Source organism: Gymnoscopelus microlampas (assembly GCF_963454915.1).
Source record: "Gymnoscopelus microlampas genome assembly, chromosome: 24".
Lineage (NCBI taxonomy): Eukaryota > Metazoa > Chordata > Actinopteri > Myctophiformes > Myctophidae > Gymnoscopelus > Gymnoscopelus microlampas.
In genome coordinates this window covers 35,743,221-35,764,550 of record NC_139961.1, presented here as the reverse complement: position 1 = coordinate 35,764,550, position 21,330 = coordinate 35,743,221, and the positions used below count along the sequence as shown (strand labels likewise).

The 21,330-nt window shown below is 40.0% G+C and overlaps 1 protein-coding gene across 1 annotated transcript; it reads right to left on the bottom strand.

The window, feature by feature from the left end:
* Positions 1–1,310: 1,310 nt before the first annotated feature.
* On the bottom strand, positions 1,311–17,941 carry LOC311040395 (grancalcin-like). Its single transcript, XM_084050652.1, has 8 exons — positions 17,784–17,941; positions 14,938–15,138; positions 11,268–11,337; positions 8,950–8,993; positions 7,781–7,928; positions 4,862–4,975; positions 3,569–3,627; positions 1,311–2,991 (listed from the first exon to the last, which is right to left on the bottom strand). The coding sequence occupies exons 1-8, from the start codon at positions 17,805–17,807 to the stop codon at positions 2,965–2,967; spliced, it is 687 nt and encodes a 228-aa protein (XP_083906778.1). The 5' UTR covers positions 17,808–17,941; the 3' UTR covers positions 1,311–2,964.
* Between the last annotated feature and the right edge of the window lie 3,389 nt (positions 17,942–21,330).

Here is a 21,330-nt window from a genome sequence, read left to right as displayed (position 1 = left end):
TGCCACTCAGGCGCTGCACTTTGGCATCTTGTTACCTCTTCAATCTTGTGTGACTGAGACACGGTCACAGACAGAGATCTCATGTACACTCTGTTGGATCTAGCTGGTATCCCTCTAAAGGTATTTCCTCATGGTTGATGACACAACCCTCTGATGTAGGAGATCTACAAGCTCATAGCGCGGCACCGAGTGCCGCGCTATGAGCTTGTAGATCTGCTATTTTTTTTAAATCTTGAATTATTTATTTATTTTTCCAAAAAACTGATAGGATTTAGAAAACATTTTTAAGAATCGTCTTAGGTCTTAATGGGTTAAAACAACAGCCTTGAACCAAGGTGCTGTCACTCAGTAACAAAAATATATACTAAGAGTAACACTATACACAATAAACCTCTCGGGGTCCCAGATCCAGAGAGGAGGTGTCACAGGGCTGTGCTGGGTCTTAACACCATGACCTCTGTTTCGCTTTCATTAAAATGTAGACGCAGCCAGAAATAGTTTGTTTATTTTTGGACCACAATTCTTATATGACACGATTCTATGATGACCCAATGTTATTCTTCATAGCGAAATTACTTTACGAACCTGGGGATGAACGAGTGACGTCAGGACTTCGGTGGTCTATAGTACTTTTACTGAAGTAAATTTAGAATTCTGGACTTGTACTTGTAACAAAGTATTTCTATATTGCAGTATTGGTACTTTTACTTAAGTAAAGAATTTGAGTACTTTTTCCACCACTACCCTTGACTGCCCATTCACTGAAACCAAAAAGTCTGACTGTATCAATAAATTGCGTGCACGTGATTCTTTTTCTAAGTGTTAGAGTTTGGAAGCGCTCGTTTTGAATATTTGGATTATATATATATATATATATATATATATATATATATATATATATATATATATATATGCATTATAGCATCCAAGTTGCTTGCGGCTACAGCCCTTGTGCAGTTCTCAGTTTGGCAGTTTGATGACCGGGTGTGTATCCGGTAGGAGACACAAATAATCGACTTTGTGTCTCCTACCGGATACATTAGCCGGTAGGAGACAGGAATCAAATTATTGGCTCCACAAAAACAAAAATAAATCCATGGATTCAAGGCTTCATGGGGTGTCCAATTGATAGAAAATAAGTCATTTTTTTGGGTGAACTACTCCTTTAAGATGACACTCATGAAAATCATTAATGGATGGATTACAAGATAATGCACATAACTGGAACGCTTTCTGTCCTCTGTGGAGGACACGGACACACACACAGTAAATACTGAGACATGTAAAATAATGAATAAACCAAATGCATACCGAGTACAAAAATGAGTTTACTGGTGAATAACAATATAAAATTTTGTTGAGCACATATGGAGGCAGAACTCACTTTAACACAAACACAAGACTTGTGTTTGATCTGAAACAAAACGTTTTCACTCAAGTAACAAACACTTTGAATATCTGCAAAATAAAAAAATAAAAAAATGCTGACATGCGTCCAGGTATATTAGTAATGATTATCAGTGCATATTTATCTCAGCACAGTGGCACATATCTTCATACCTTGTTATCAACGGTATTATTAAAGTAGCACTAAATGATTTGTTTAACCCCAAAAGATTGTGAGATTTGATACAAAAATGTATATATTTTTTTAATTGATTTAAATAATGTACACTCACACAGATGATTCAAAAAAGGATTTTAGGCTTAGAAGGAGCTATTTTATTCTACATAGCAGGCCGCCAAGTCTACCACCATGTTCGGACCTTGTGACCATAAGGCTCAGGTGCCCCCAATAGGCCGAGTCCAAGAACGGTTGTTGTAGAATGCAAGGAAGAACATTTGGGGGAAAACACTTAGTGCTCCTTTAACTGTCTAGCCATCACACACATCTAGAATACATTTGTTTAAGGTCATTAATTCAAGAATCTTTTTTTTCTTCTTCCCTAAAATAAAGAAATGCTTTGTAATTCTCCTGGGCACAGACATAGCATCACACACAACACGTGAAAAGATGCTGGCACCAGGAATTATATGTTAGATTTTACAGGCATTTAATGTAAGAGGATATGTAAATCTGTAAGCAGTAAATATGGCGCTGTCTCACTATTAGTGAAATCTTATTAGAGAAAAAGTTTACAACGGCACATATAGACGGGGTCAACACGTACATTCAGAGTAGTTGATGGCACAATAGGCGACTCACAGATTAGTATCAATGTAAGTATGTTATAATCCTCCGTTATGCATTTTCTACAGTGCGCAAGTGTTCCATGATCCTACCCATAATGCCACAGCATGGTCCGTTTAGGTTTGGTTTCAAATCCAGTTTTGTAAAAGGCATTGGGCTTGAGTGCAGTGTGGTCAAAGTAAGGTACCCAGATCCATGGCACTATTGCAGTGGGAAAATACTATATCCTCAACACATATCACATCAGTGTTTCATTTATACTTAGCATTAGCATGTAATCAAACAGGTACTTGTAGCCGTGTCCGTCTATATCCGAGACATGTTCAGCGTGTCTCTCTGCAGCATATAAGAGTAAAGCGGTAAAGCAAGCAAACAACTGGCGGTTATTATGTTCCCTTGGCAGCCTATCGTCTATCGGTTATTCTAACACACTGGCTCTCAACATCGGGTTCCGGGACCACCGGGGGTCCAAATGGACCCTTACAGGTCTGTAACTCTGAGAGCACAACAAATCCCATTTGTTGCGCTCTCAGAGTTAAATTAACACTCCGGATTTTACGGTGTAGATCGGGGTCCCCGAGATAACCCACCGTAAACTCTCGGAGTTACAGACCCGTAAGTGTCCATTTGGACCGCTGGTGGTCCCCGGACCCGACGTTGAGAACCAGTGGTCTAACCTCCATTTGCATTCCTCCGGGGCAGTGGGCAGAGACCACCGACGGGTCGCTCTCAAATGCGCTGACCTTTAACAGCGTTGGAGGGACAGCAAGCATTTAGATGGCCATCGTGCACTGGATGAACTGAGAGAGAGAAAGGAAGGAAGATCGATTATTTATGAATCGTAAAATTATGTATAAGTTGTTTTACTTAAAGAGAAGAATAAAGACTGATACATACTTAGATGTGCAACAGTGTTGCAGGCAAAACACTTTTGACCGTGTTCCTAGATATAACTGCCATCTGCCCCTAGTGGCTTTTAGATGTGAACTGACCACTGTACCATGCATAAAACTGCCTAATTGTATGCACAATATAGTATAAATTTGTCTAAGTGGCTTACTTTTTGATGAACCTACACTAACTATCTTAAAAGTGCATGGGTCCAAAATAGCCTTATTAGGCTTGGAATAGCGCTTTTGACTGTGTTCCTAGATATAACAGCCATCTGCCCCCAGTGGCTTTTAGATGTGAACGGACCACGCAAGCTTGCGGGACGTTGTGAGCTTGTAGATTGGGTATTTTCGTATGCGACACTGCCATTCAACTAAATGTAAAATAGGCCTCAGGTACTAATAGTTTCAGTGAGAACACAAGGCTGCATGCGGCCGGGAGAGAGAGTGTGTGTGTGTGTGTGCGAGAGGAAACGGACAGACTTACATCATCATATTGGAAGGAGACAGCTCCCTGCTGCATAGAATCTCTCCGTCTGAAGTTGTCTGTGCAGAGTAGAGGCACACAGTCAACTCACAGCACGCTAAGCATTTCACATTTGACTCAGCGTATAGGTGTTTGGAGCTTGTATACAATGAACATAACTTGAGTAGAACCCAGTGTGCCAGAGCACCTCATTAACGGGTACAGTACGTTTCAATTTCCTTTCGCAAATTGCATCATTTTGCAATAAAACTTATGGTCTTGAGTTAAGCTGTAGATAGATACTTTATTGTCCTTGCGGAAATTAATTTAGTACCAAAGAGCCATCAGGATACAAAAAAAAACACAGTTTTATTCCGGCTTCAGACAGTAATAACAAATCAAATAGAGGGAGAGATGTCCACAGTAAGCTGAGATATAGAGAAGAACATGCAACACAGGTCTTATTAGAATGCCCCAGAAAGGGAATATTTCAAGGTCCTTTGTGTTCATTGCACATAAGCCTAGATTAGGTGTTGTCTATTCGCCAATGCCAGGTGCCTGTTTGCCAATCCATGGATTTCAATGTTCTTGGCAACTTACGTGTGGTTCTTGTTTCTGTGGCTTCAAAACCCCAGCCACGTTACATTATTATAGCACAACATTACCAGAGCCAACACTACACCACCAGGGCATGTGTTCATGCACTTGTTATTAGGGTCCTTTAGGATTTGAACGATTCCGGTTCCTTCTTCACGGTTTGATTCCTAAACGGTTACCTTACACGATTACTATATTAAAAATAAACAAACTATATAATTTTGGCCTTAAAATGTTTGATAAACTCAATTATACAGTATTGCATACATATTACTGTAGTGGTTCTCAAAGTGAGGTCCAGGGATCCTCTGGGCTACTTGCGGGGGGTTCAAATGGACCCTTACAGGTCTGTAACTCTGGAGTGTGCAAATGGAATTTGTATACTCTCAGAGTTATGGTGGTCCTTGAAATGAAAAAGTTTGAGAACCACCGGTATTATAATTGTATGGGAGACATGTGGTCCACATACTGTACCAGCTCTGCAAGTGTGATGAACCGGTACCGGAAATGGTTCCAAATGTGATGGAACCGATTCCGGATCCTCAATATTGGAACTGGTTCTGGATCCCAGCCCTACTTGTCATCCTGTCACGCCAAATGACCCAAAAATGCTCACAAGTATTCACAAGCAAACATCGCGCTGTGCGCGGATGGCTCAATGCGGACAAGAATGAAGATGAGGAGGGGGAAGATGATGATGACTGTTGGGTCTGGTACCTGTAAGAGCCCTGAGTTTAACACAACAGGCCACGTAGTCATCAAAGTAGATTCTTCCAGCTTTGCTGTAGCGCTTGATGATCACATTCAGGCACTGTGGGCTGACTCTGTAGCCTGGAATATCACAACAAAGAAAGACAATAAACTTGTAGTTAAAGATTATCCTGAAACAGAGCAAAACTACAGGTTCAATCCCCTGAGACAGACAAAATGACATCCGGCAGCCGAATGGCTGCTGTGTTAAGTGGTCAGATGGAAAAGTGAATGCTTTTGAGATATTCAAGTGGGCCCTGATCCAGAAAGGGTTGAGAACAGTATGTGACCCATTACATCGTCAAGTCACAAATCATGTGTTAGGTTAAAAATGCAATATTTGGCCTGCGTTGGGCTTTTATCCGTTTTTGACCGCTTGGAAGCTCTAAAATATCATCAACAGGTTTGACAGAACAGATTGTCATAAACTAGCTTTATCACCATATCATGCATAGGTTTCAGTTAAGGGTCATTTGTTAACTGGAGTAGAAATGTAATATTAGTATGTATCACCAAGATTGTGCCATTTCCACTCATGAATATAAAAGTCTAAATGATGTTGCAGGTCACATTATGCAGGGCCACTGTTACGCATACGTGCATCACATACTGCACGTAGGCCACAACGTTCTTGAGGGGGCTCCAAGCATCATAATAAACATAAATGATTTATTCTTTACATTTAACTTTAAGAACAACTACAATAGGCAACATTGGACGATTATAGGCAAAATAAGATTATATTTCTGAGATAGTTGCCAAAAATAATGACTGAATTAATTATGGTGCGTTAGTGCGTGTCTGTCATGGTTGTATCATGTATTGGGTACGTGCCCCGGGCTCTCCTCCCTGGTCTTGTGATTTGTGTGTACTGTGTCTGAGCCAGAAAGAATGGGCCCCAAAATGAAACGGAGAGTGAAACGAGAGACTGTCATTCCTCTAACATACAACACCGAAATAAGCATGTTATAGTGCTCAGGTTAACTCCCTCCATATCGTGTGTGCATGCGTGTGACATCAGCCGTTTTTGTGTGCTTGCTGCGTTATGTTATGTTTGGGGATCCAAATTACCTGATAAGCAGGGCAGGGATTAAGGGGGTGGCAGGTGTGTGTGTGTGTGTGTGTGTGTGTGTGTGTGTGTGTGTGTGTGTGTGTGTGTGTGTGTGTGTGTGTGTGTGTGTGTGTGTGTGTGTGTGTGTGTGTCACTGAATAGTGACTGAGTAACAAGAGGACTAAGTTAAAGTCCCTGTCCACATGTCGCATGGTGTGGTTTAAATACCTAAGAAAACATATCGCTGTTCAATAAGTGTACTGTACATAAATTATTTGTCCCACATGTCGCATGGTGTGGTTTAAATACCTAGGAAAACATATCGCTGTTCAATAAGTGTACTGTACATAAATTATTTGTCTCCCCCACAAACGTCCCTTAAGGAGATTTACGGTACCCTTTTCTTTTGCTCTATCTTTGCCCTCATTTAGCATTCTACATCCTATGAATTATGCATGCATTTGATCCTCCAGAATTTGGGTAATCCAAGAGAATGCACACCAAACGTACCGCGACGAAAACAACAAGCCAGTCACTTCCTCGTTGATGGGATGTGCAGTCAGTAACTGTGCCTTTAAGCACCTTTAAGAGTGAGCTTTTGACACATAAAACACATTGAGAAGTGTTATGTCAGACTTCCACATGTCCTCCTCACAGCAGAATGATAGCATTCAGGTAATACAAACTGGCAGAGTTGCAATTTAATACCATTAGATCAATGTGGACAATTGACAAGAAAATGGGCCTCATTCACCAAGCTCGGGTCTGCAAATGTTTTGTACTTATGCACATATACGCAACGTTAACTTCCCCTTTTTAACTCCCCCCCCGTGTTTGCCGTGTCTTCAAGTGTGGCCTCAGTTTCGTGTATTGGACTTTCATGCCAACTCCATGTCACGCTATTAATAGGGTTGTCCGATATTGGCTTTTTTACCGATAACCGATATACCGATATTGTCCAACTCTTAATTACCGATACCGATATCAACCGATACCGATATATGCGGGGATTATTGTGATTAGGGTAAGCTCAAATTTCATATCACACACACCATATACAGTAAGAACTCCTGTAACTTATTTATAAAGCAAAAAAAAAATGTTTTTTTTTTCAAAAACCGATACCGATATTTTCAGGATATCAATTTTTATGCTAATATCGGGAGGCCGATAATATCGGACATCCCTAGTTATTAATTTATAATATTGACCACATCACGCTTGTATGTCTAACGATCTGATGAGGACACAGTATGGATGAGATCCGGCTGTGTCCAGATCCATTCCGACATAGGACAGGATATGTTGTTAATCAAAAGGACTGATTTCTCCTTCGTAATCAATAAAGCGCGATCTGGTCCATAATCATAATCGCAGAGATCCGATGATTCCAGTGTTATAATGTCAAATGTGAGCATTTTATTTATAGAAAATCGCACTTCAGAATTGACTTATGCCATGTACACGAAATGTACGACCAGGTTATACACAAAATGTACAACTAGGTTAATGAATGAGGCCCAATAGGTCCTTGTCTTTGTGACAAATCAACCTAATCGAAACATTCAATCCTAATTAATTTGTATTAAGTGTGGGTTAACTATCCCAAGGGTTATTAAATACACGATTAAGCATAATTAAACAGCCATCATCTCTCTGAGCAATGTTCCAACATCTCAATTACCCCATATCCAGACTCCTGTATCTGACCCAGGGCCCTCATTTTCTCCATTTCCTGTGGCTTATTTGTGCATCGTGTCATAATGTTGCATGCCAAATTTCCCCACTTGTGACAACATGAACAGGAGTCGTGACCTTGAACTCTGAACACTCACCCATAGAGGAGATGGACTGGGACATCTCAAGGGGTTCCATGGTTCCACTCCTGTCTTGGTCGAACATCATGAAGTTCTGCTTCCAGCCGCTGAGAGCCGTGAACAGCTCCTTGAACTCATTAAATCCCATCTTGCCCGTGTAATCCCTCTGGAGAGAGTCTGGTTAAGGTTTAATCGCTGATACATAGAAGGGTGATTCCAGAAATATCGTGATAGGTCCAGGCATGTTGTGTTCAGGCACGTTTTACCTCGTCATCAACAACAGGTTAAGACAGGCCTGACTCACAGTAGTGCATGAGTTTATCTAATGTAAAATCACAGTTTTCTGTCTTGTGAGATACAAGAAATAATCAGATTTAACGTTCATTTATACTTCAGAAGAAATGACATATTCAACCCAAAAATACGTAATTTCTCAAGTTAAAGGGCTTTGTGTTAAAGTTTAATTTTGCTCTAATTGGCTCCCGACAGAGTTGGAATTCCACACAAATTGCCATTGGTGAATGGACGGGTGCAAAAAATGGAGACTCTTTCTCTTGCACCACCGTCCACTAAGTTCCACAGTCCTCTGCCTCAGGACAGCACACGTATGAACACGCATGAGTGTTGCACAGAGATTACACCTTCTATACCACAAGCTATTTTTCTATCCATATCCCCTGGGAGGCTTGAGGCCACACAGAAATGACTCCATCCGTCTATTATTAACCACAACCAGGACTGTGTGTGTGTGTCCTCCAGGTGACATCACACACAAGGTGAACTCAGATCCCCTCATGCTACACACCAAAAGCAGCCCTGCCACACACGGCTACAGCTTTGGGTCATGTTGGATACAGAGAGCATGAGTACAGTACAGTGGTTTTACTAAACGTGTTATAACCCCATTTGAAAGTGTAAGTGACACCTATCCACACAAAAAGAACTGATTGAATTTCAATTCATTCAATGATAATACCTTTTACACAATAAGAGGTAGATTAGGTTTCTATTTGACATTTTTAGAACAAGTCCTCCGTATCTTTCAAGTATTAAATGAGAAAGTAGGATTATGTTTATGTTCTTTCCAGTGAAATCATATTATCGAACTATAATTTATACAGTATACAGCATGTATACAGTATACATACATACACACACACACACACACACACAGTTGTAAAAGATACATCCAACATTGCGATCATGATCTTGCACGTCTCCAAGCTGAAGGCTGTAAGGACAAGAAAGACATCATGCATGTTACAGCGGTTACAATTCTGATTCTTCTGCACTGTCCAGAATTATCACATGATAATCACAAGTTCTACTCTCTGATTCATGGCACAAATAAATATCGTTGCCGTCGGGCAGAAACCTCCTATCTCCATGTTTTAACTTTTTGTGTTTTTGATAAATTAACTTGATCATACAACAGCGTCACACAAAGGCATCAAAAGTAGCAGATCTACAAGCTCAAAACGCGTAAAGCGACGCGCTTTGAGTTTATCAATCTGCAACTTTAGAGACGATATATTAGTTACCTAGGGATGTGCCGATAACATACTCAGCATCTGTTCGACACTAGCCAAAAAGCACTGGATAAACAAGAATAAACAGGTTATAATCTAATAATTAAATGCTTGTAGTCACACTTGGACTGACATGCGGTGAAGAGACATAATAGTGTGTCATCCAGAGTTAATTTTGACAGCAAATTCTGATTTAGTCTTAGCCTTTTGAATAACACACCATTTAATTTTAGACCAACTTTAGTCATCTGGAATTGTTTAGTCTTAGTCTAGTCTTAATCGACTAAATATCAAAATCTTAGTGTTTTAGTCTTAGTCAACAAAATGAACACTGGTGTCATCATCATGTGACATGAGAGCTACAGTAAGTGCACACTGTGCCTGGTCAGAACGGCTCGCTTATACCGTCAGGAGATCCAGAGTGCAACTGAACAATAGCGATTTGCATCATTTGAATAAATAAGCATAAACAAATCGCTTCACATGAATAATGTTGGTGCAATGAGGAGATTTCATAGGGAATATATGTATTATATATACACAGATTAACAATTAAAAGAGGAAATCATGTAAAGCCCATTTCCTCTGTTTGGTGTTGTGTGAGTGGGAACGACAGGCTCTCTGTGGTGGGAGGAGCGATAGAGAAGAGGGGGGTTGATAGCAGAGCAATATGGCACAGGTTGATAAGAGTACAGTATAAATTGAGGCGGGCCATAAATATTCACAAACAAAAAACAAACTTTCATGAAAATGTTTCATTAAACCCTAAGGTTAGCGTCTTTTTTGGGGCAGATACTGGATTTATGTCCAGAGAAGCACAAGAGATAATTGATTTAAATAAAATCTATTTTTATGTCCTAACCCCTTATATACACGTCTCAGAAATGACTTTGGACTGGAGAACTACCGCTAAACTTACAGAGTGAAAATATATTTTTAATGGGTTTTACCTGGGTTTCACCTTCTGATAGTACTACCTTGTTGACATGAAATAATAATCCTGCTAGTGTTTCAATAGTGCGAGCGACGAGCGTGAAAAAGTACCACTTGTAGTGACAGTGATGTACGCCCAGCGCTGGTTGAAAAGACTAGACTTAACTCATTGAGTGCCAGGATTGCCAGAATTGTTTCAGAATTGATTCTGAAAAGTGCCAGAGTTTTTTTCACAGAAAAAAAAAAGTGCTTAGGAAGCGAGATACAGCCTTTTGCAGTTCTAAGTTAAACAAGGAGTGGATGGAGCTGCACATCTTCAGATGATGATATCTTGGGTTCTGAACATGTTTTTCAAACATGTTCGAACATGTTTTTGCTATTTTTTCAAAAACACGTCAAACACGTTAATGGCACCCAGCGCAATAGCGGTAAAAACACGTGAAACACGTTAATGGCACTCAGTGAGTTAAGATACCAAGGATTGTTGGTCAGAAATGTCACTGTCATGCGATAGTGAGCTAGAGCATGGACACACTTGATGCTGGTTATAAATATGCCAAGGATTCGTCAGTGATGTCACCGTCATGTGACAGAATTGTTCAGACTCTACGTTGACTGTGCAGATTTGTACAATCCATAAACTAGGAATTCCCGTCCGCCTTTTCGCGGGTGTACCTGGTGGTACATGTCAGGTGGAGTGGACCAGCACCGATTCGGGGACCATGGGTTGGAAACCTTTGCATTAAGGGACAAAGAAGAGATCACTCTGTGGACTTTTCAACCAGGAGACATTTTAATCCAGCAAGGATCCTCTTCAGGTCTATTCTCAACTATTCCCAATGACATTTAACAATTTAAACCCCGTAGATTTCATTTAACCTGGGTTCCCTAGGGGTCTACTTCCCCCCCCCCTCCCTCTTCGCCAAAAATGGCTGAGTTCTTTTTGCTAAATGTTTGCCCATTGTGACGTGCCCAGTATTAGGATGCCAAGGTTCATGTGTTTAACAGCGTACAGTATGTGTGCAGTGACTGAGTGGACTCACGGTTGTAGGTGCCGCTGATTCCAGACTGGGTCAGACACCTCTGGAGTTCATCTGCATCAACCTCACCATCCTGCACACGTAAGAGAGAAAGTGAGTCATATTTAACCCCTTAAGACCTGGAATTGTGTCATTTTTAGATTTGAGCTAAAAAGCAATATTTTACACTGTGGGCTATTACATTTTTTTTTTTTTTTAAAGTAGATATACAAGCTCATAGCGCGGCACCGAGTGCCGCGCTACGAGCTTGTATATCTGCTATTTTTGAAAAATCGTGAAAATGTGTGCAAATATTTGAATACATATTCTTTTAAAGTGAACATTTTTAACTCAAATCTTTGCTTCTGGGGGTCCCTGGAACACAATATTTTGATGGGGGTCCGCGGCCAAATACATATCATTTTGGGGGTCCTTGACATGAGAAAGATTGAGCACCACTGATATAGAAACATAGGTTTTTCAGAAAACTGTTGAGATTTAGGAGACATGTAGAATCGGCTTCAGGTCTCAATGGGTTAAACACGTAAGAGAAAAAGTGAGTCATATTTAAACACGCTTCACATTCCTCCCTTTCCTACCAACTGTAGCAAAACCATTTTCATAGATTTTCCATAACATTTTACATTCCAATGATAATATTTCTGCATTTGAATCACAACTGAAGTCTGTGGACAATCTCAGGCTCACAGAGGTGATTTCAGGGAGATTTGAGTGACGGTTCAAGGGAAGATGTACAGATTCCTATTATCTCTAATTATCTCTAATATAGACTATTATTACTACCCTAGGGAGGTTCTGGGAGACTTGAGATGTCGGCAACTGCTATATTTAAGTCCTAATACACAAGAGACTGTGGTATAATGGCGTCAAGTGAAGATTCGCCCACGATTTTAACAGAAAATGGTATGCCGAATATTAGGGTTGTCCGATATTGGCTTTTTTACCGATAACCGATATACCGATATTGTCCAACTCTTAATTACCGATACCGATATCAACCGATACCGATATATGCGGGGATTATTGTGATTAGGGTAAGCTCAAATTTCATATCACACACACCATATACAGTAAGAACTCCTGTAAATTATTTATAAAGCAAAAAAAAAAAAAAAAAAAAAAAAAAAAATTTTTTTTTTCAAAAACCGATACCGATATTTTCCCGATATCAATTTTTATGCTAATATCGGCCGATAATATCGGGAGGCCGATAAAATCGGACATCCCTACCGAATATTTTATTTAATTTCAACCTTTATTTAATTATCGGAAAACACACTGAGGGCTGAGACCCTCTTTTCCAGTGGTGCCGAGATTACAGGTCTGAGAAAAGCACAAACAATATGAAAAGAAAAAAATGATATGATTTAAAGGAAAATTACATCACATGATTTATCAACATCAACTAAATGTTGAATAACAAATATATGTGAATAATGTTAGATCAGCCTTGAGATCCTATGTCATACTCTAACTGCTTGCAAAGAGTTACGGAATTTTCAGAATGTCAAATGTGCATACCATATTAGCATGCATTTTATGTACCTGAATTTACTCTGTTTTTACGCCCGGACAAGCTTCAGACACGCCTCCTACAGGAGACTAGATTCAGATCTGAACCCATTTGATTTGGCGTTAGGAACCCCTTGCGACCACATGCCCTTGCTGACGTCGACCCCAAGCAGGGTTCGGACCCACAACCTTCCGCATGAAAAGGCATATGCTCTAACCGCTACACTAGAGTGGCCTTTCATTCTTGCACACTAACGTGCTAAATCTGACTTGGCCAGAAGGCCCTAGAAGGCCCTGGTGTGCAGCCGTCACCTTCGCAAGCTTCTGTTGTTATTTGTTCTTGACCGGTCAGCTTCTCTTAGTATAGCCTGTTCATATGTATCACCATTTAGGGAGAACTTCTTTGGGTATAAGAGGCGTTTGAAATAGCACCTACGGAAGTTTTTGCCCTGCTGGGGCTGGAGGGGTGTGGAGCCCAGGCCAGGAAGCCTTGGCTATGCTACCGTCTTGCTGATCTGATTCTACAGTATCACACGCCATCTCTATCAAACAAATCATGACCCATCCATCACAGTCCTTGTGTAGTGAACACACCCATCCTGTTCTCGGGTTGTCGCTAGCAGCACCCACAGCTGAAGACATAAAGAGCTGATTCATCATGTATGCCTTCTAAACACTGAAGACAGACACATAACATTTACCCTGTCTCTGAGATTGATGGACTGTTATTGCATGTTGTTGTGTGTGTGCTGGATTATTGTTGTTTTATTGCCAACATTCTAGGCAATAAACCTTGCCATCCTTCTAGCACTGGTGTAAGCTTTCATTGGTGGAGACATATATATTTATAGTGGATGTTGGAGCAGCAGAGTGACCACAGAATAAACTTGAAGGAAGCTAAACATCCAGATAAGGTTTGCGAGTTGTTTGCGTCACTTCCTTCACATTCATTCCGTGGTCCGCTCCGCAGCCACAAACATTTGAAACTCTGCCTGGATTTCCTCCACATAACGCTACATCAGTGTGAACCATAGCAACTATTACAGCTTGCTACCGCAATACGGAGAAAACCCAAGTATTGTGGATGTTAGGGATGTAACGTGGTATGAGATTTCATGGAATGGTATCTACCCTTTTTAAATGTGTTGACCATGGTCCCCCAAAGGTCTGTACTTGGCGCCCTCCTGTTTTCCCTCTTTACCAAATGTCTTTGGCGAAAAGCTCACAATGTGAGTAATGACAGTATGGTTCAAGTATTTTGCTTTGAGCACAAGTATTTTTCTTCGAGGAAATTATGGCTTTATTGAATTGAAACGAGTGTGCATGCTTCAGCATGTCTGTATTTAACTGAAAATCTTGTGCAATAGCATTGTAGCAATTACATAAAATATTTAACACAGGTTAATTTATACCATGGGCAATGTATTACAGGGAAAGGTTTACAGCTCAGAACCGTGTTTGCTTGATGATATTGCGCCATACAGTACCTCAAAACTGCACACATCCCCAAAAAAAAAAAGAAATCTGCAATCCGCAACTTATTTTAATGAATAAGCCAATCTGTACGGCAGGGTATGTTAATTCAATAGAACTAGTACATCTGCAGTGGTCGGAGATGGTCTCCCCACACCTCCATTGAGAAATTTAGATCCGGGTGCCCGTAATGACACCTACTAGTTGGCACGTAGTACGTCCTGAAGCTCATAAGCACAGTATTCCCCCCAGCAAAGCAGTGATTCCGTCTTGAAACGAGCAACATGATATTTGATCTCCCACACGGGAGATCCGGTTTCAAGTCCCAGATAGGTAGGACATGAAACGTATGGATTGCATTGCATCTTTAAGTTAGGCTGGATGACCTGACTTCTCTGCCCACTTTAGATAGCAGGATGAGAAAAAGGCACAAGACAGACACGCACATCCCAAACCTACTAGGTTGAGTGCTGGATCAAAACTTCGGCATGAAATTAAAATAAATTAAAATCCACACACCAAGTGCACTCCCGTTTGCACATTTATTTTAGGGTGGTTTCCTAAAGGTCTCGAAACTTTACCACCCTAAAATCCATTTGCAAAAGGGAGAACACTGGCGTGCAGATTTTATTTATTTGTATTACATCTTAGATAGGTATCAGAACATCTCACACACAATGTGACGTACCTGGCCTGCTACAGCAGTAAAATACCCCCACATTGGGTCATTGGTGGGCATCTGTGAGGGTGCCCCATATTGCTGCCCATATTGTTGCCCATATTGTTGGTATTGTTGGGGTGGTCCACCTCCCATTGGTCCTCCCATATGCCCTCCTGGCATTCCCTGCTGTGGCATTCCCTGAGGCATGCCTGGCATAGGTCCCCCATACTACAAAGAGAGGTGAAAAGTACACATTGTCTCAATATTGAATTAGAGAAAAAACACAACTATCACGATAAACATAAGACCTTCTCTTCTGATGTCTGTAAATATCACAATATGAAAATAAAAAAACACATTGTGTAGTTGACTGATCAGATTGGACTGCATGGTCACAGGAAGTCAAGCTAGAACTGTGATTTTCAGCTGGCTTTGCGTTATAGCATTACTTTACAAAACAAATGGTAAATTCATAACATCAAACAAATGCCACAATATAATTGTGATAACAGTGATAAGACGATACAGAAAATATTGATATATAGCTCAACACTATTGGATTGACAAATTACTTGTTGAACACACAGCATTAAAAAAGTGTGTGTGTGTGTGTGTGTGTGTGTGTGTGTGTGTGTGTGTGTGTGTGTGTGTGTGTGTGTGTGTGTGTGTGTGTGTGTGTGTCCCTTCATTTGAACAAACATTTGTATTCCGTGTGTGAACTGAAGTGTATTCATTGCATCCTTGTGCATGAACTATAAATAAGGTTTGACAACAGTGTATAGTGTGTCCTGTCCACATAATCCACCCACATGAATGATAGGGTCAGATGAGTGCAGTGACAGTCAGTCACGGTGCCAATATTATGCCAAGTAATGTTACTCAACACAGTGGTCACATGATTAAGTTTACTTTACTGTGATGGTTGCTGCACTTTGTCACCAGTTGAAACGGGTTTTACCAGCATTGACAGTTGAGTGTGAGAGATATCAGTCAATAACCAAAGGCTATTTTATTCATGGCCATAAGGTCAGTCCACACCAATGCAACCCCATGCAACAAAACCGTTGCAAACCGTTGCAAACCGGTGCCATTTGGCAATGGTTGCAAGGAGTTGGTTGCAGTTGCAAGGAGTTGCATTTGGTGCGGTCTGGCCTTTAGACCTTTCATAATTTAAGGAAGCTCTAGTCTCAGGCTTAGAGCTTCCTTAAATGATATAGTAGCCGTCTTGTTAATTCATAGAAAAGAGTTGACTGGTTGTCACTGTATGAATGAAACAGTGACTCAATAATCTGCCATAATACTAGCTCCAATCGGAACCTCTCCCTCCGCTATATACCTCCGAGATGAGGTTCCACGCAGCTCGGTGCTGTTTGAGCAGGACATTTTTGAATGTTTTCCACTATGCATGATTCTTACCCTTTTCCGCACATCGTATCCAAAAGTAAAGTCTGCACTGCTCTCAGATGTTTTAACTTCTAGGGGAAAAGAAAAATCTAACTGACGGGTTGAAACAAGTGTTAATTGAAACAAGTGTTAATCGCAAGTGTTAATCGCTTAAAATGTCAGCCTGTGGCTGACATTTTAAGCGATTTAAACGCAGAGTTTTCGCTAGAAGTTAAAACATCTGAGAGCAGTGCAGAAAACCTTTAACTTTTTGGATGCGATGAGCGGAAAAGGGTAAGAATCATGCATAGTGGAAAATATTCAAAAATGTCCTGTGCTGTTTGGGGCTCCAGAGTGACATATTGTCATGATGTGCTCAAAATGCCCTATATTGGGGTTACCCGTGGCCAAGTGGTTAGCCCATACATGTGTACCCTCTCACAGTTAAATTAACAATTTCACTGTGTATAAGGCCTTATATGGGCCTGGCTGTAGTAAATGCTGCTGTGCTGTGTAACTTTATCCTGCAACATTGTAGCAGTGTGTATGTGCTATGTATATCTCCACTACATCCAGATCCCCACATATACTGGGTTAGGTGATACATTACAAACAGTGAGCTATGGACAGTAGATTCATATCATTAATGTATCCATATGAGTTATATATTCATATATGTGTTAATGACTATCTTTTTTTTTGACCATTTTGGCTACGTTTTGTAACCTGATCACAGTTAAATTAACAATTTGACTGTGTATAAGGCCTTATACAGTATGGACCTGGCTGTAGTAAATGCAACAGTGTTAACTTTCTCCTGCAACATTGTAGCAGTGTGTAGTGGTGGAAAGTAACTAAGTACATTTACGGTACTTAAGTACAATTTGGAGGAACTTTTACTTTACAGGAGTATTTCCAATTTTCAGTACATTTACTCCACTACATCTCCGAGGCAAATATTGTACTTGTACTCCACTACAATTATTTGAAAGGTTTAGTTCCTAGTTACTTTGTAGATTTTGATTATTACAACATATAAATTAACCACTTAAGCCCTATTTAAACTTTGGCTATTTGAAAATAGCTGATCTACAAGCTTGTAGATCTGCAAATTTCAAAAGATTTCATACATTTGAAACCTGTGAAATGGGACATTCTGCATAGTACTTTCTACTTCTGGCACTTTAAGTACATTTTGATGCCAATACTTTTGTACTTAATTTTGAATTCTGGACTTTTACTTGTAACAGAGTATTTCTATACATCCCATTTCTACTTTTACTTAAGTAAGAAATGTGACTCCTTTTACCACCACTATAGTGTGTGTGTATGTGTGTTTATGAGTGTGTGATCCATCATATCATCAGACCCACCCATGATCGGAAACCCACGACCCCCTCTGCCAGGCCCCATCCATCCAGCTCTTCCCCTGTTATATAATCCACGTCAAAACACACACTAAACAAACACACACATGTAGTGTAACTCACCCCTCCGTATCCTGGATAGGCCATGACGCTGCTGGTGAAACGTGAGAGTCTGTAAAAGTGTCACGACGGGATTTCTGTATTAATAATGTAAGAAGTTTGTTGGTTGACACTAGCAAACACACTCACAGGAACGGACTCTTCTTCCTGTATGTGCCAATGACGTCATATCCAAGTGTGGCCAAAAGCTGTCCGGAAGTATGTTGATTGATGGAGCGGCTGGCCAATGAGTGAGCGAGGGAAGTGCACCGAAGCACCGCCTACTCTGCCTAAAACCCTACGTCACCGGGCGTTGTGCAGCACCCGTGGAAAGCCTGGTTTCTATTTGATGTTCTAGAGTTCTAGAGGTTCTAGAACCCGCCTTCTGTATCCGGTTTATTTTTAGAAAGAAATACATGCAAACATATAAACCATTTCCGTATCCGTTCCTAACCGGATATGGAAACTGCAAGGAGAATTCACCCCTGTCTAACTCTACCACAACAGATTGTACATGCAACATAAATAACAGACGACTTCGTTTTGAAGGTGAATCTTAATTAGCAAAGGATTAATGGGAAAATAATTTTAAGTATAAATAATGATGAAATGTTGTACAGTTGTCGACGTAAGACAAGCGAAGAAGTTATTAACTGGGGAAACAAGTAGTTTCACTTTGCAACATTGCCAGTCACCACCGATATGTTATATCTGCATGGTCACCACAAGAGGGCGTGTTTGAGACTTGAGATTAGCCCTAAATCCCTTTGACTCTATGCCCTAAATAGGCCTACATAGCCTACCTTGGAAATTATGCTGTTAATTGTATATGATATAAAAGTCACTATGCTAGACTGACAATGCATTTTATTTTATCGTTAATATTATTTTTATAATTATATAGCAGTTTGATTGCCTTAAGAAACAACAAATCATTTGAAAACTAAAAATGTCTAAATATTGCCATTCAAGTTAATACATCATATCCTCATGATTAAAGACAGGTTCTATTATTAGAAGCATTTATAGTGTATTAATAAAAATGTTTCCATAGTTTCAGCATTGTTCTTTCTTTTCATTTTACTTTGCCTCCTATCTCAGTGGTGACACACTGTGGTTCCTAACACAAACCTGAGGTCATATTGGTTCGCAGAAACATAAACAGCAAGCCAAAATAGCTTACTAACAATACTAACATACTGCAATTTGATGATAATTATGCAGTAGAGTGGCCTGTGTTGTTTACTGTTTACATGCATACGGTCACCGTAAATGTACTTTTAAGAGCAGGCTTTGGTGTGCCCTGAAAAATTGAACAAAACAGTTTGCGTGTGTTTCAACAGTCTCCTGAAGAAGACTATAGCTTTAGGTCAAAACATGTTGCTTGAGTGCATTGAAGAAAAAACAAATGTGTTTTGACTCTGGTATACCTTTGAGCCCTTCAATTAATTCAACATTTTGTAGTCAAACACTTTTTTCTGCTGTTTCTGGCCTGGTATCTCTGAGCACCTCTGTTTCCCATTATGTCCCATTGAAGAAGCCTTGAAAACCATGAAATCTAACTTTATCCCTTTATTTAGCTTTTTATTTTATATGTTATGAAACCTATTACATTCGGTTAGGTTTGCAAGAAGCATGGTTTATTTGATTGTGACAGTAGAGAGAGATAGGACATGCAGAGAGAGAGAGAGAGAGAGAGAGAGAGAGAGAGAGAGAGAGAGAGAGAGAGAGAGAGAGAGTAGAGGAATGACATATAGCAAATGGTCCGGCATTTTGTTGTGCCCATGTGTTATATGGGCTAACCACTTGGCCATCGGGTAAACCCAGTATAGGGCATTATGAGCACATCATGACAATATGTCACCCTGGAGCCCCAAACAATCACATCTATATACCATGGCATCTTTGAGGGCCCCAGTGTGTGAAGGCCCCCCTTGGAATCTTTATACACTTTCACCACCAGTCACAGAGCAACACAGCCGGTGGTGGAAAAAGTACTACATTTTTTACTTAAGTAAAAGTATCAATACTGCAATGCAACACTCAGTTACAAGTAAAAGTCCGGTAATCAAAATTTACTTGAGTAAAAGTACAAAAGTAATGGCATCAAAATATACTTATAGTACCTAAAGTAAAAGTACTCATTATGCAGGATGTCCATTACAACAAGGTATCATTATGTATAACATTTATTAAAATCATCTGAAAATAGCAGATCTACAAGCTTGTAGATCGGCTATTTTCAAATAGCCAAAGTTTAAATAGAGCTGAAGTGGCAATTGTATGTTTTGTAATAATAATAATAATACAAATTATCTCCACTACAAATAATTGTAGTGGAGTAAAAGTACAATATTTGCCTCTAAGATGTAGTGGAGTAGAAGTAAAAGTATAGAAAATTGAAATACTCCAGTGAAGTGAAAATTCCTCAAATTTGTACTTAAGTACAGTACTTGAGTACATGTACATAGTTACTTTACCCCAGTGAACACAACTTTGGCTTATGGAAAGTACAATGACCAATAGCGGCTACAGTTCTACAAGAGTATTCTAAACTGATGAAGTTAACAATCAAACATCACAGCTGTTTAACTCATAGCCAAGAATTCCATTATAGTCGTTTAACTTCCAACACGTTGTGTCTGTTTGAGGGAAGGATCTCGTCTCTTTGTTTATCAGTATGAATAAACACACTCTCTGTGTGTTTAGAGTGCTCTCTTTTGGAGAAACTTCAGAAAGAGAATTTACACTGATCTCTTGGAGAGTGGATGTGAATGCCATCACCAGCTGGGTCTGTATTTCAGCATCTGTTGTATGTTTTGGTACAATACAATGTTTAACCACATGAACCCTCGCGCAACACGTTATGAGCTTGTAGATTGTCTGTTTTCGGTGAAGATATTTGGTGTAGAGGGAAACAAGGAGTGGACAAGTAAAGATCCCTGGGGGACCCGGTCAACAAAGTATATCTGGTTTAAGTGGTTGTTTAATGGGGTGGCCGTATGGTTTAATATATTATTTTCTCCTTTCATTAATTCACTCTCTTTCATGCATCCATGTTGTAATTATTTCAGTTTTTATTCCAGCAAAAGTGTTAATTTAACTCTGAAAGTGGAACATTTTACCTGTAATGGTGTATTTCATGTTGTGCATGTCTGCCTGCCTGTTTGTCTCACTTCCTCTCTCAAAAACACTTGAGCCTGCACGCACGCACACACACACCTCATTTTGTCCAATAAGGGAAAATGTGCTCTGAGTGTCACCTGTAAACGATTTTGTTCACGTTTACCGTCAACCTTGGCACAGATACTTGTAAATTGAGGCATCTATGAAGTAATGCTCTTCAAACAAGCCTCGCTGCATTAGGGGAGAAAACCACTTTCTGTTTGTTTGCTTAGGATGTCCGGTATCAGGGTGAAAAAGTCTACTGTATGATGTCTAATCCCCATAAAGGCACAGTTTCATATTTGTTAAGCTTTTAACAGGCTTTTAGCATTTACTTTGCCCTGGCCATCACTTGCAGTATGTACTCAAGAGTGGATCTGACACAGACTGCTACAACCACAGCCTG

Coding starts and splice junctions, on each gene's coding strand:
- LOC311040395 (XM_084050652.1), bottom strand. CDS start 17,807: ATGGCCTATCCAGGATACGGAGGG. Junction 7,929..8,949: donor TCATGATCGCAATGTTGGAT/GTATCTTTTACA, acceptor GACTCTCTCCAG/AGGGATTACACGGGCAAGAT. Junction 4,976..7,780: donor CCAGTCCATCTCCTCTATGG/GTGAGTGTTCAG, acceptor GTGATATTCCAG/GCTACAGAGTCAGCCCACAG.